This window comes from Hyposmocoma kahamanoa, unplaced genomic scaffold (assembly GCF_003589595.1).
Source record: "Hyposmocoma kahamanoa isolate Upper Pololo Valley unplaced genomic scaffold, ASM358959v1 67, whole genome shotgun sequence".
In the NCBI taxonomy this organism is placed as follows: Eukaryota; Metazoa; Arthropoda; class Insecta; order Lepidoptera; family Cosmopterigidae; genus Hyposmocoma; species Hyposmocoma kahamanoa.
This window is the reverse complement of record NW_020653855.1, coordinates 1,419,674-1,434,698: the sequence shown is the minus strand read 5'-3', so window position 1 is coordinate 1,434,698 and position 15,025 is coordinate 1,419,674. Positions and strand designations below refer to the sequence as shown.

The 15,025-nt window shown below is 37.5% G+C and overlaps 1 protein-coding gene across 3 annotated transcripts in view; it reads right to left on the bottom strand.

Annotated features, from left to right (window-relative positions):
- Positions 1-11,578: 11,578 nt before the first annotated feature.
- Positions 11,579-15,025, bottom strand: part of LOC113232259 (juvenile hormone esterase-like) — a 67,961-nt gene continuing 64,514 nt past the window's right edge. For all 3 annotated transcript variants that reach the window (XM_026466924.1, XM_026466926.1, XM_026466927.1), the window contains one exon: positions 11,579-13,531. In XM_026466924.1, the coding sequence (XP_026322709.1) occupies positions 12,805-13,531 (727 nt within the window). In that variant the 3' untranslated portion in view covers positions 11,579-12,804. The remainder of the gene's footprint in view (positions 13,532-15,025) is intronic.

Below are 15,025 nucleotides of genomic sequence, written 5' to 3'. Positions count from 1 at the left end.
CCGCTTTGAAAACTAGCAGCTCACTTTTCTTAGCATTATACCTGAGTCCATGGGCCACCGCATATTGACTTAACATACATTTACTAAATAAATATTAACTATCATATAAAAATAAATAAATATCTAAAATCAATCAGTAAGAACGTATAATATTTTAAAATTATTTTCGTCATTAGGTTGGCCTTCGTATCTTATAGTGAGTTACATACCTATGTCAATATGTACTCAAAATGCACTTTGTTGCGTTGTTATAAAACCTGAACCTGAACCCTCATTGTCACTTTTTCTAGGAACCATTACAATATGATATTTTGATAAGTAGCAATTTGTTAGTTCTAATTCTTTTATGAAGGCTGTGGCAGAATATCACCGGCGTTGTGTAACATTCTACCATTGTGCTGAGTTACAGACCTTTTTATCTCACACCACTATTGTTACTAAACACTGTGTAGAGCTTATATTTAATTTTACTTATTAATGTGTTGAGATAAATAAACGATTTTATTATTATTATTAATCGCAAGATTTGCGAGACTCTTGCAGGAAGACCGAGACCAGAAGCAAGACAAGTCCAATTCTTGGTGTTGTATTTAGCAACAGTACTTATAACTATCTTCTTATCTAAATTTACCTCGTTCATTATTTTATCATTATTACCATCAGTATATCGCATTACGATAATGATTTATCTATATTTAATTAAATAAACAGTCAACATTTTATGTTTTTGCCTTTTTCAGGGCTTAGAGCTGCTAACATATTCAACGGCGATATCTTTACGTTGTTGCCCTGCAACAACCTTTAGTTGGCACTTTTTTGATTCTGCAAAATTCACTTTGCATAGAAAAATTATGAACTGTGTACACATAAAATGAACGGAAAGATGACTTTTCAATAATGCCATTCCGAAGTGTTACAATTTCTCACCTACCTACCTAGTTTCTTCTACAATTTTACAAAAATTATGAACTGTGTACACCTAAAATGGACGGTAAGACAAGTTTTCAAAAATGGTATTCGGAAGTGTGTATAATTTCTTACCTAAATATAACCTGCTATAATTTTACAAAAATTATGAACTGTGTACACCGAAAATGGATGGAAAGACATTCATTTCATTACTGGCATACGAAAATATTGCCATTGTTCACTTACCTATTACATTATCCAGAAATAAAAATATTAAAGAAATCGGAGTCATGTTCTTTTTGTAATATAAGCATTTTAATGAAAAATGTTGAAAATGTACGCCCTGTACCCCATTTTTAAGTACTACAATTACAAATTTGCTAATTTTGCTGTTAGTTGTTAGCTGTAGTTTTTGTAACGGTAACCCGAAACAGCCCAGCTAATGAGCACAATGCCAAGGTAACTTTAACACCCCTTCATCACTTCTTCATCACTATCCGATAGTGACATGGACCTTTTTTTATTTGTGTTGAAAATGAAATGTGGCGTGACGCTTTTGGTGTCACACCGGCCGCCTTCGTACCGCTGTCCCGTCACGAACTACACTCGGGACTAACTAATAATACTAACGGGAAAAACTTATATCATTCATTGGTGCAATCATACCCCAGTTTATTTAATACAAGTGATAGAAATTATAAAAACAGAAATTATTTGGGAAACTATTCCAAGGAGCTAAATCAACGTCGTGAGTATATTTTTTATTTTTTTAATTGTTATTAAAATAATTGACAAATTGTTCTCTGATTTCAATTGCATAATCAGACGATCTTTGATTTGTACGAGGAATTGAAAGTTTGAAGAAGATTGTCATTTCAATATCACATTGCATGGGACGTCTATGGACTTGCCATTTCTATGTTAGCTGGCCGAATAGGTACGTTGTGGAAAACGTCTCCATCAATAACAATCAACTGTGAGATACCTCTTCCACCGCCAGAAATACCACCTTCACCAGAGATAGCTATGCCAATACCTCCAACGAAAAGGAAATTAGGCTCTCAAGGCGACGTGAATAAAGTTTTCAATTATTTAAATAATAAGAAAAAAACATGACGTCGTAGATTACCTGTTTATTAGTTATGCAGAAACTTTTAAAAAACTGAAACCCACAATTCAAGCCGAAATCAAATTGAAACTTGCACACATTTTTACAGAAGCTGAACTGAACGACCTAGAAGAAAATCAAATTTCAGTAGCACCGGTACAATCTCCTTCATTTACCTTAATTAGCACAACAAGTAATAATGATCAAGAAAGTATCCCAGTTTCATTGCAACAAATTCCTGAAGACTTGTTTTTCCCATTATGATACCAGTAATATCGTTGAAGACTAAGCTGCACAGGGTAATTCCAAGAGGTACGGTACTGAATTAATGCTGTGATAACATAAAAAATGTAATAAGACTTATTACAAAGAATAGTAATACTAGCAAGGAATCTGGGACACAAACATAAACCTCAATATATCAGAAACGATGAATGCTAATTTAATAAATAGAAAGTGTTTTATATAGCAATAAAGGAGTTTTATAATTTTTATTAGAGTATTAAATGGTCTACAAAACACTTTTTATTTGAATAAGTTTGCATTGTTAGTTCTGAGATGTTGATTTTTATGTTAGTGACTCGGATTCATTGCTCCCGAGTGTATAAGTAGGTACATAAGTTAAGTATAATTGCAATTATGCATTGTTCATAATAATTTAAGTAAGTACATAAAATCAAATAGAATTGTTGTTGATTCTACAAATCTTAGACGCCTGTTATTTGTTAAAATAAAAAATCATGGGCCGTAGGAAGCCAGCATTAGACTGATAGTAAAAGAAGTTTGAATTAAATGTATTAAGATTGTTGATTGTTCATAATAATGTAACTTTCGACAGGGACCTTTTATATCTTTATTTATTGTACTATATTTATATCTATATTATTATCTATTAATTATTTGTTAAAATAAAAATGCCCAGCGAGTCTGTTAGAAATAGAAGTTTCAAGTTAACTATGTTAAAATTGCCCATAATAATATAAGTAGGTACATAAGTTAAATACAATTGTTGTTACATAAATCTTAGATAGGTACATATTATTAGTTAAAATAAAAACGCCCAGTGAGTTTGCTACAAAAAGAAGTTTCAAGTTAACATTTCAATTGCATAATCAGATGACAAATAATAATTTGTCAAAATAAAAAGTGATGTGAGACAGATAGAAAAAGAAGTTTCAAATTAACTATGTCAAGATTGTTCATAATAATGCACTTATGTAGATACATGACTTAAACAAAAAAATTGGTGTTATACAAATCTTAGATAGGTACTTATTATTTATTAAAATAAAAATGCCCATTTGGACTGATAGAAAAAGAAGTTTCAAGTTAATTACGTATATAGATTGTTAATAATAAAGTACGTAGGTACAGTAGTTAAATGCAATTATTATTGTTGATTCTACAAATCTTAGATACCTATTATTTGTTATAATGAAAATGCCCAGTGAGTCTCACTGAAAAAATATGATTCAACTTAATTGTGTTAAGATTATAGAATTTTTTAAATGTTTTTAAATAAACAATTTCTGTTCATATGAATAGTTTGATTCAAAACCTTCAAAGTAAGTATACAGGGTGTCCTGGGAACAGAATATTGCCTAGTTTGTAACTACCCAGAAAAAAAAATATTTAAAAAATCGGAGTCATTTTGTTTTTGTAATATAAGCATTTTAATGAAAAATGTTGAAAATGTACGCACTGTACCCCATTTTTAAGTACTACAATTACAAATTTGCTAATTTTGCTGTTCTAGTTTTTGTAACGGTAACCCGAAACAGCCCAGCTAATGAGCACAATGCCAAAGAAAGCCCGAATTACTCTAGTAAACTCTAGTTTCAGCACTAAAAAAATATGTATTTAATTTTTTCTTGAAATTTTTAGCAGATTTTTTTTCAAGGTAACTTTAACACCCCATACAAAAGTTTAAAGAAGTTCTTCTACATCACTATCCGATAGTGACATGGACCTTTCTTTATTTGTGTTGAAAATGAAATGTGGCGTGACGCTTTTGGTGTCACACCGGCCGCCTTCGTGCCGCTGTCCCGTCACGAACTACACTCGGGTCTGCTATGTATGGTGTGGCATGCCCCGGCACGCATTCGCTTCCCGCAGGTCCGCCCCGAAACGCTTTTCCCGCTATACCGCGTCTGTGTGGCCTGACTTTAAAGGATGCTGCTAAACAAGTAATTTCGTCTTTGGACTTTTCTGCTAGCAACTATGATGTTGCATGGGAAACATAATGTGAACGTTATCATAGTGATAAATTGTTGATTAGTAATCACGTTCAGTCATTATTAGATATTCAAACTGTTGCAAAGGAGTCTTCTGTTGCTTTGAGAAGCATGATAGACAATATAAATAAAAATTTAAGAGCACTCAACATACTCAAAATCAAAACAGAGAACTGGGATGTATTAATAATACATATGGCATCCAGTAAGTTAGATGTCACTTCCAGTAGGGCTTGGAGAGAACACAACAATTTTTGTAAAGAGCTACCCAGTCTGGACAAGTTCATAACTTTTCTGAAAGGTCAGGCAGATCTTCTAGAATCTTTGGAACGCACTGATCCCAGGCGAAGGCATAGTGAGCCAGTAAGCTCTAAAACTAAATCCTTCATCACAAATTCACCATCTATCTCAATTAAATGCAATTATTGCAAGCAGTTTCATCCCATTTACCAATGCTTGAAATTCAAATCACTGCCTCTCAATGTTAAGCTACAAAAGGTGAAACAATTAAATCTGTGTGCAAATTGCCTAAGACAGGAACTTAACATAAATGAATACAAGTTTGGACCTTGCAGGATTTGCGAAAGGATACACAACACAATGCTGCATACTGACAATACAACATCAACTTCAGTCAGTAACAGGGAGAGTGAGCGCATTATATTGGTTTCACACCAAGACACTTCTTCATATACAGATGCAAACGTGCAGGAGGAGCCATATCCACAGGAACAGGTACACATACATAAGCATAATGAGACTGAATCTCTGGCTGAGGAAGAGGAAACAGAGCATGACATAGTTCTGTCTTCTACAAATAGACACAGCTATGTCCTTTTATCCACTGCTCTCGTAGATATTGTAGGTAGTGATGGTAGAAAACACACAGTTCGCGCCTTGCTGGACAATGGCAGCACTACAAATTTTATCACAAATGAGCTGAGCAAGAAACTCAAATTGCCAACCCAATCAGCCTCAACCACAGTTGAAGGACTAAATTGCAAAACACAATACATACACAAAAGATCAAGTCTATGTCTGTCATCCCGCACTAAGACATTTACACAAGAAGTAGATTGTTTCATTGTGCCTCAAATTACTCAACTTTTACCTACAGCACGTATTACTATTACTCCACTACGCATTCCCTCTCATTTACAACTGGCTGATCCTAGTTTCAACATTCCCTATGAAATAAGCGTGTTGCTAAATGCTGAAGTTTTTTGGAATGTATTAGGACAAAGTCGTATCTCTTTAGGAAAAAACAAGCCAATACTCAGCGAAACCAAATTGGGATGGTTAGTATCGGGAGTTGTGCCTACACAAAAGGAAAATAAAAGCAAATCTAAAAATCATACAGTCCACTGCCATTTCCTAAATGAATTTAAATTACAAAGTCAGCTAGACATATTTTTTGAGTTAGAGTCTGTGCCCTGTCCACGCAAAACTACAAAGGAGGAAGAGGAGTGTGAACGATTTTTCCTAGAAACAACTGAAAGACGGTATGATGGGAGGTTTGTTGTAAAAATTCCTCTCAAAAGGTCACCTGATTTGTTGGGCGATTTCTATCACCAAGCCTCAACCAGATTTCATTCATTGGAGAGACGTTTTGCTAAAGACCCTTCATTCAAAGAAAAATATTGCAATTTCATACAGGAGTACATTGACTTAGGTCACATGACTCCCAACACCACCTATAACGATAAGTATTCTTATATAATGCCTCATCACGGTGTATTGAAAGAATCGAACCTCACAACTAAACTGCGTTCAGTATTTGATGCCTCAACAGCCACCTCTACTGGTGTTTCCTTCAATGACATTCAATGTGTAGGCCCAAAGATCCAGGACGATTTAATAAACATTTTAATACGTTTTCGACAGCACAGATATGTCGTCACTTCGGATTGTGAGAAGATGTATCGTTGCGTACTCATATCTGAAGACCAACGCGGCCTACAACAGATTCTTTGGCGCTTTGATCCCTCTCAGGAGCTGAACCTCTACCGCCTCAATACGGTGAGCTATGGAACTGCCTCAGCCATGTGGCTAGCCACCACAAGGTGTTTGATGCAGCTAGCATACGAATGCATAGAATTTTCAAAGGCTTCCTCTCTTGCTTCTGCGGTGTCAGAGTCTATATTGCATGATATTTACGTTGATGATTACATCAGTGGACACAGCTCTGAAACTGAATTATCAGAGATTTGTCAAGGCGTTCAAAACCAGCTAAGAAGGCTCAATTTCACCTCAGAAAGTGGCGCTCAAATAGTTCAATCGTGTTGGAGAACATACAAGACGACTGAGGAGACGATTTATTAAAATTAACAAGTGATGACCATGCTAAAACGCTGGGCCTACGATGGTCCTGCAAATCGGACTGTTTATTCTTCTCAAAAAGTTTAGACACAAATCCAGACAGTATCAAAGGGTCTAGCAAAAGGTCGGTTTTGTCCACTATTGGTCAGATCTTTGATCCTCTCGGCCTCGTCAATCCTTGCATACTGCAAGCAAAGCTTATCATGCAAAAGCTCTGGTCTTCTAAATTGTCTTGGGATGAAAATTTACCTATTGAAACAGAGCATAACTGGCTAACATTTTTAAAGTCAATTACGGTGTTGAATGAGATCATTATACCCCGACATGCACTGTGCGAATCCCCCAAAAGAATAGAGTTACATGCCTTTTGTGACGCTTCTCTGCAGGCACTGTATGTGCCTGTATCTATTTACGCTCAGTTACAGAGTGTGGTAAAATTGTGATTAATTTGATTGCAGCTAAAATGATTGCACCGCTCAAAGGAATGACAGTACCGCGCTTGGAGCTTAGCGGTGCTTTATTGGCGGTCCGGTTAGCAAATATTGTAAAAGGGTCTTTAAGACTTAACATAGACAGCTGCCACTTCTGGTGGTTTTGGGTTAGATTAGAACACCAAGGGCGAGCCTCAAGGCCTTTGTTCTGATTAAGATAAATGAAATAACTGAATCCACTGACTCGGACCAGTGGAGGCATGTACCTACTGCGCTCAATCCTGCTGACATTGGCTCTCGCGGCTGCGACGCCAAACAGCTTAAAAATTCCAAATTGTGGTGGCATGGCCACCTACTTTCTCAATTGATGCTGATGTACATCAGCTTAGTTGTAACTTAGCTACTGATCAGAATGATTTCATTCTTCGTTTTTCAGCATATGGCAAGTTACAAAGAGTGATTGCATATCTGCTCAGATTCGTCTATAATTGCAGGAACCGTGAAAATAGAAATGCAGGATACCTGAAGGTGCCTGAACTGAATCACGCCAGTCTCCTCTTGTGTAAAATCGTTCAAATGGATTGTTTCGCTAAAGAATATAATAGTTTCCTTCACAAAGGGCAGCTTTCATGCAAGTCCCAAATACAAAATTTGAATCCATTCTTAGCTGAGGAGCAGGTCGTTCGTGTCGGTGGTAGATTAAGCAACTCCAACTATGACTATGAAACCAAACACCCCATTCTACTGCATGCAGCTCATCATGTAACTCTGTTATTGTTCCGGCACTATCACAGGTTGTTCATGCATGCCGGACCCCAGTTGCTGCTATCAGTCATGCGTCATAAGTACTGGATCGAAGGTGGTAGGAATATAGCAAGGAAAGTGACACATGAATGCATAATTTGTTGTAGATTTGCGGGAAGGTCAATTCAACCTAAAATGAGTAATTTGCCAAGGAATCGCCTTCAGGCTGAATTTGTTTTTAGTCATGTATCTACTGATTATTGTGGTCCTGTTTTACTGGCTGACAGAAAAGGTAGAGGTTGCCGCTTAATAAAAGCATACGTTTATGTATTCGTTTGTCAAGCTGTAAGGGCTGTACACATAGAACTTGTAACTGATTTAAGCGCGGAGGCTTTCATTGCCGCTCTAAATCGTTTTATCGCTCGTAAAGGCAAACCTCTCAGCATATACTCGGACAATGGAACCAACTTTGTTGGTGCTTGCAATGAATTTTCAAGGTTTCTTAAGTCCAAATGCAATGATATAAGTGCGTATGCAGCGGAACAGCAAATTAAATTTAAATTTTCGCCAGCTTACAGTCCCCACTTTAACGGTTTAGCTGAACGTTCAGTGCAGTCTGTTAAACATCATTTAAAAAGAATGCTATCTCTCACTCATCTTACCTATGAGGAAATTAACACTCTGTTAGTACAAATCGAAGGAATTCTTAACTCAAGGCCCTTAACCCCCCTCTCCTCATATCCAAACGACCTTGCACCTCTGACTCCTTCTCATTTCATTCTTGGACGTTCTCTCACGATGTTGCCTTCTCCTGTGGTTCGCTTGACGAACGAAGCAAACATTGGCACCTTGCCTCGTTACAAACGAATACGAGCGCTCATTGATCAGTTCTGGAGCCGTTACTACAGAGAATACGTTTCAGAGCTTCAAAAACGAGTCAAGTGGCAGAGACCAGGTGAAAAACAGCTAAGCATCGGAAACATGGTGGTGATCAACGACGACCGCCTCCCGCCCAATCGCTGGTTGCTGGGCCGCATCGTGCAGCTACATGGATCTTCAGATGGCTGCCCACGCGTCGCTGACGTCTACACTAAGTTGGGAGTCCTGACCCGAGCCTACAACCGACTAGGTGTACTACCTATAACTGATGCAGTGGAACAGAATGTTCCACCCCGAGGAGCTTGTTAACGCACGCGACAAAAAAGCGCAGCCGGCCCGCCTCCCACACTTCGCCTCGCATCGGAGCTGTCATTTTCTTTTTTTCTCACTCTGCGAGAATTAGCGCATCAGACGCATTGTTTAATATAATTATATTTTTGTATTCATTTCTAAGTACATTACATTCAGCATATTGAAAACGAACAGAAGACCTTTCTTTCACACCCTGCATTCCTGCGTAAACATACATACTTTTGGAAACTCTGCTCCCTTCATACTGAAGCCATCCTGATATCAGAACGGCGGATCATTTTATTTAATTTCTCAAAATATATCAAAGGTAGCCGTTATTTAATTAATCTCAGTACAGCTTACTAAAAAAACCGACCTCAAAAGTACGTGGAATTATGTATATATGCTAAGTTTTATTGAAATATCCCCTAGTTCGCCACTATACAGGACTTGACAATGGAGATAATAAAAATCGGTTCTCACTACTCAAAGTATAATCAGAGAAAAACGCCTTGAAGTGGAGAAATAGCAAAATCAACCATTAAAATAATTGCTCCTAAATTAAAGTTGGACGCTATTTATAAAAATGAATCTTCATGCGTGAGCAGCCACCCTTAGAGGTGGATGATTTTCTTCAAAATGGAATGGGACCACTATGGAAGTACAGCAAAAAAAGAATCATGAAAATCGGTTCACAAATACCGGAGTTATCGCGTAACATACATACAAAAAAACATACAGTCTAATTGAGAACCTCCTCCTTTTTTGAACTCGGTTAAAAAGGTAACAAATAGGTAGCAATTCTTGAATCCACGTAAACGGAGAAATGTTTGTATGGACTACATTTTATTTCTCTCGTGAGTTTGAGTGTAATTTGTGCGGGTTGCACTCCGAAATATCTTTCTTGTAAATTAATGTCGCTCAATGCAGCATCTTTCTGTCCTATCAGCATTGGGCCAATATGGCTGACTATGGCTTAAAAGCACTCGCCTTAAAGGAGAACCCTGCTCAGCAGTAGGACTTATAAACGGGTTGCTACTGATGTGATGAGTACCGGAACAAAACAATCCGCGACCTAACCTAACCTCTAAGGCATAGTTTCCCAAAGTGGTCCCTACCGCCTCCTAATAGTCGCTGAAGAGACAGTAGGTTCCGAGGTCCGAAGCAATTGGGGGCCGTTGATGCTGTCCAGAGGGTGCGATTGCACCCTGAAAAAAACCTGAATATTGTAGTGTATATAAAGTACACCACATATATTACCGACATAATTCAAACTCACGAGAGAAATAAATGTAGGCCATACAAATATTTCTCCCGGCCCGGGAATCGAACCTGGGACCTCTGCGTGGCAGTCCGGCATGGAAACCGTTCGGCCATGGAGGCAGTTAACACATTATAGAGAGTATGATATGTGCGTACATAAACATGTTATTGTCTTATTCCGTACATAGGGCCAGCTCCTGTCCATTATTATTTTTTTTCCATCCCCTAAGCGCTCCACGCATAGTGGCTCCACCTGGGAGGGAATGGAGAAATCCTTGTTGCATATATCGGGTTGAGAAAAAAAATAGCGCGAGCACACGGTTTACCAGTTAATTCTAAAATTTCCCGACTTTTTTTGGGTTCATTCAAATCTAAGCTAGGAGCTGTAGTTCTCGAGATTCAAAAATGATGCCGCCGGAATAAGCTTATTTCAGCGTGGACAGTAAAACACCGTAATAACTTCAAACGGCGTAACTACTAAATTTAGTTTTTTACGACTAGAACCGACTAAATCATGACTTTTTTTAGTGTATTCAGATCTAAGCTAGGTGTTGTGGTTCTCGAGATTGAGAAATGGTGCCGCTGGAATAAGCTTATTCCAGCGTGGACAGTAAAACACCCTCATAACTTTTGAACGGCGGACCGACTAAATCTAGTTTTTTTGCGATTAGAACCGACTAAATAGCGATTTTTTTTCTGTCTAGTTACATTTCCAAAACTCGACCATGGTCACGCTGGAATAAGGCACGCTATGTAAACTACACAACAAATTTATTTTTTAAGCTCTGAGAAGCTTTAAATCATAAAGATCTGAGGGGCACTGCCACTGCGTCCGACACTCTGAGACATAAGCTGACAAGGCCCATGTGCCTGTAGTTTCACCAGCTACCTAGAGCTACCTTCGGAACTAGAACGTAGTAATGCTCACTCTACTGCTTGGCGGCAGAAATAGGTAAGGTGGCAGTTGTATGTGCGTATTCTTCGTATGTCAAAAAAGTGCAAAATTACGTGATTTGTACATATATATACAACAAGTGATGGATTTTTTTCATTGTTTTTCCCGTATCCAACCCAAAAAATACCACTGGTATGACTGACAAAATTCAAAACAATTTTTCGTAGAACTTGTGTAATTAATAGATAACCCATAGCATAGACCTCTTAAGTTTATTGTGGACCTTAGAAGCTCTCATCTACATGGCTTCAGATGCAGAAAAAGAAGTTTTCTCGGCAAATAAATAAAAATTTGCCGTTGTTTGTACCAGTAAAGTCGACCAGAACTAAACTACATTTGAAATATACGTAATTTTTATTTAATTACACAATAATAATTATAAAAATAATGCTAACAATAAATGACTATAAAATAACAATTATTTCTTAATTCACAATAAGTATTTATTACTTTATAAAATATACTAGGATTCAATATTGGCACATATCTACAATTTTAAATAATTACAAACATTACTACATAATTCTTAATTGTTTTTGAACGACAAAATTGTTACGTCTTTAAAATAATACTGTACTCCTTATCATAACTAATGCATTTGCATTTTGTTAACTTTCGAGATATTGGCGTCCAAAAAATGTCAACTACGTTGTTGTTGCGTACCAATAAAGCGAAAACTCAACGATATCTATGTTCTAGCATACTAGATGCGGCATTCCATACACACGCTGTGTTTCACTGATGTGCTGTGAAGACGCTGCACATCATTCAGTTGGTTATCAAACATTCAAGATGGCGGTCGCTGATACAGTCCTCTTTGAAAATGAATTTACATCGGTGTGTTGCTCACATTTAAAAAAAATACACGGAATTATACCCGCCGTGCTCCCGACCCGGCCCGTCCCGCACCCGTTTTCTGTGTTTCACGCTTTAGTTAATTACCTAAACCCAATGATCTTATTTATATCTTTATACTATAGTTATGACAAGGAGAGCAGAATACAAATCATGCTACGAGTACAGTCCTTGAATGACATAGTCAAAAAATAAATTTCGTTAATTATAAATAACTACATTAATTTAAATTAAAAATTTCTCGTGAACATAATAATGGAATGTTATAAATACAGCATAATATTAATATTTTTTCTAAATCTATGTTTTATGAAATTATGACGTATAAAGGTGATGAACGACTTTGAAAGAAAAAATAATAATTTAGACTATTTTAGATAAACAAGTCTGCAGGACTCCGTTGGCTAAAGGGTGCCAGTTTATAGGGAGATGAGAAGGGCCTACATGAGACGTCCTACACGCAGAGAACAGGAAGGATACCGCACTAGACAGAGCCATGACCCACTTCGGATCGCTGAGTCAACGGAGAAGGGAGAGAAAATTTTAGATTTCACATCAAACAATGATTTTTACTATTTACCCTCTTTCGGCTTTGGCCATGCACTCGTGTATACGTACTGTCAACGTATTGAAGTCCTACACACGTAATATCTACAAGTGACAGGTTTTTTGTCAGGTGCAATCCCGAACTGCACTGCAGACCGCAGGTGACGCAACTATGGACTGCTCTCTGCCGTTAAAGTCTGTAGTTTGAGTCTGCAGCGTTGTTCCGAATATCAACCTTACAAATGTGGTGTACGTTATAATTCAAATCGATTACTTTTTACCTCCAAGTGATTCGAAGAAATTCACGAATTTGTTAACGCCAATATTTTTGGGTAAGTCGTCCTCTGGGGGGTCATTCGCTCTTATTACATCTTTGGGAATTCCATTTGCGTTTTGCACCATTTTAATTTCATTCGAGGTACGCGGTGTAGCTTTCTTATCTATTCCATTGCCATTCATATGCTTTGTTCCTGGTTGTTCAACCGTTTCTATGTGTTTTGGTTCCTCAATAGAACCGTTGTTAGTTTCTTGGTTAATGGCTTCTTCCTGAACCCGGACAGGGTCGATTTGGTTCAATTTTGGGTCTTCCAGAACTATTTTCGGTTCTTCATCAACAACTTTAGGTTCATCAACAACTTTTGGTTCTTCAATTACTGTTGGTTCTTCGACTACTATACGTTCATCAATCACATTCAATTCTTCGGTTTTTGTTGGTTCTGGTACCGTATCTACTGCGTCAGGTTCATGAAATGTAGTGGTTCCTTGAACAACTGTTAAGGTTTCTGGTTCCTTTCTAGGTACTTCCTCGTTGTTGACCTTGGGATGGTCCCAGATCTTATAGTGTTTGTTGTAAAGGGAAGTCCAAAACTCCATCTTTTCACAATCTGGGTTCGTTCCAAGGGAAAGCTCATTGCCTAAGTTCAGGTAGTAAAGATTGTCTTTAGATACCGGTAACCAGGTAACAGTCAGGTAGTGATTTTCTTCGGGAGTCGGGTTACTGTAACAAGGAGAAAATTCATGAGAGTATCTGTACAAATTTAGACAGAAGTGATGTCGTAAACTACTGCAGGAAGAGTGTCTAAAGAAGCAGCGATTAGGAATGAAACCTACTTCCTACAAAACAATTATCATATTGTAATCATGTCAATAGTAGCCGAAGTTATTTAGCAAAATTAAATAAATAATAAAAAGATTTTTATTTATCTACATGAACATAATTATAAAACTAATCTTAAATAACATTGTTTGCAGTTACTTACAACTATGTTTAACTACAGTCAGTTTTTTTTTAAGTTTTGAGTTTTTTGAGTTCATAGCTCAAGTGTTGTCCGCTTGCAAGCAGCTAGTGATTGCAATCAATAAATATTCTATCGACTCTTGGTTGAATGTTAGTTACGCTTATGGAATAAATAGCCAAACTTGTTTAATTTGTATCATCATCGGCCCATTATTCATCTAACTGCTGGGCACAGGTTCACTTGAATAGTCAATTTTTGTAAATTGATACGAAAATTGGCAATTCATATTCACATACGTATACATAGGGCGCACTATAAGTTTTCGGAATTGGCCACTTACATAAACAATATTTAAAAAGTAATTACAACATTTGAAAATGGAACTCTTTGGCTGTAGTATACAGTTTGTTTCATTTGACTGGCAAGTGACGCCACAGTGTAAAAACAAGTGTTTTTACACTGTGGCGTCATCAAATAGAGTGTAATTTAACAGCTCAGCGGAACTTCGCTCGGCTTCAAACTGCTTTTGGTGATCAAACACCATGCAAACAACTAAATATAGGTGGTATGCAGAATTCTAACGCAGTCGTGTGAATCTCAGTGACGAATTTCGTGATGGTCGCCCATCCTCTGCTGTGAACAACAAAAACATCGATGCTGCCGCCGTATGATCAAAACAGACAGGCACGTGACATACCATGAGATTCAGGCATCTCAAGGCATAGGCACGAGTCAAATACAATCAATACTACACAAACATTTGGGTGTGAAAAAGCTGTGCTCTCGGTAATTTAACTGCTCAACGGAGCTTCGCTCGGCTTCAAACTGCTTTTGGCGATGAAGCACCATACAAGACGACTATTTATAGCTGGTTTGCAGAATTCAAACGCGGTCGTGTGTATCGATGCTGTACGCCGTATGATCAAAACAGATAGGCATGTGACATACCATGAGATTTGGGCACCTTTAGGCATAGGCATGAGACAAATACAATCAATACTACACAAACATTTGGGTGTGAAAAAGCTGTACTCTCGGTAGATCCCACACAATTTGACTGAGGCTCAAAAAACGTATGGCGTTACTTGGTGCAATGCTATGCTTACCAGATTCAACGAAGGGGCGTCCAATTTGGTGTGGGATATAGTAACAGGTGACGAAACATAAGATTTATAGTTATGATCCCAAAACAAAGCAGCAATCGATTGTATGGCTCTTTCGAGATGAGCCGAAACCAACCAAAGTGGCGCGCG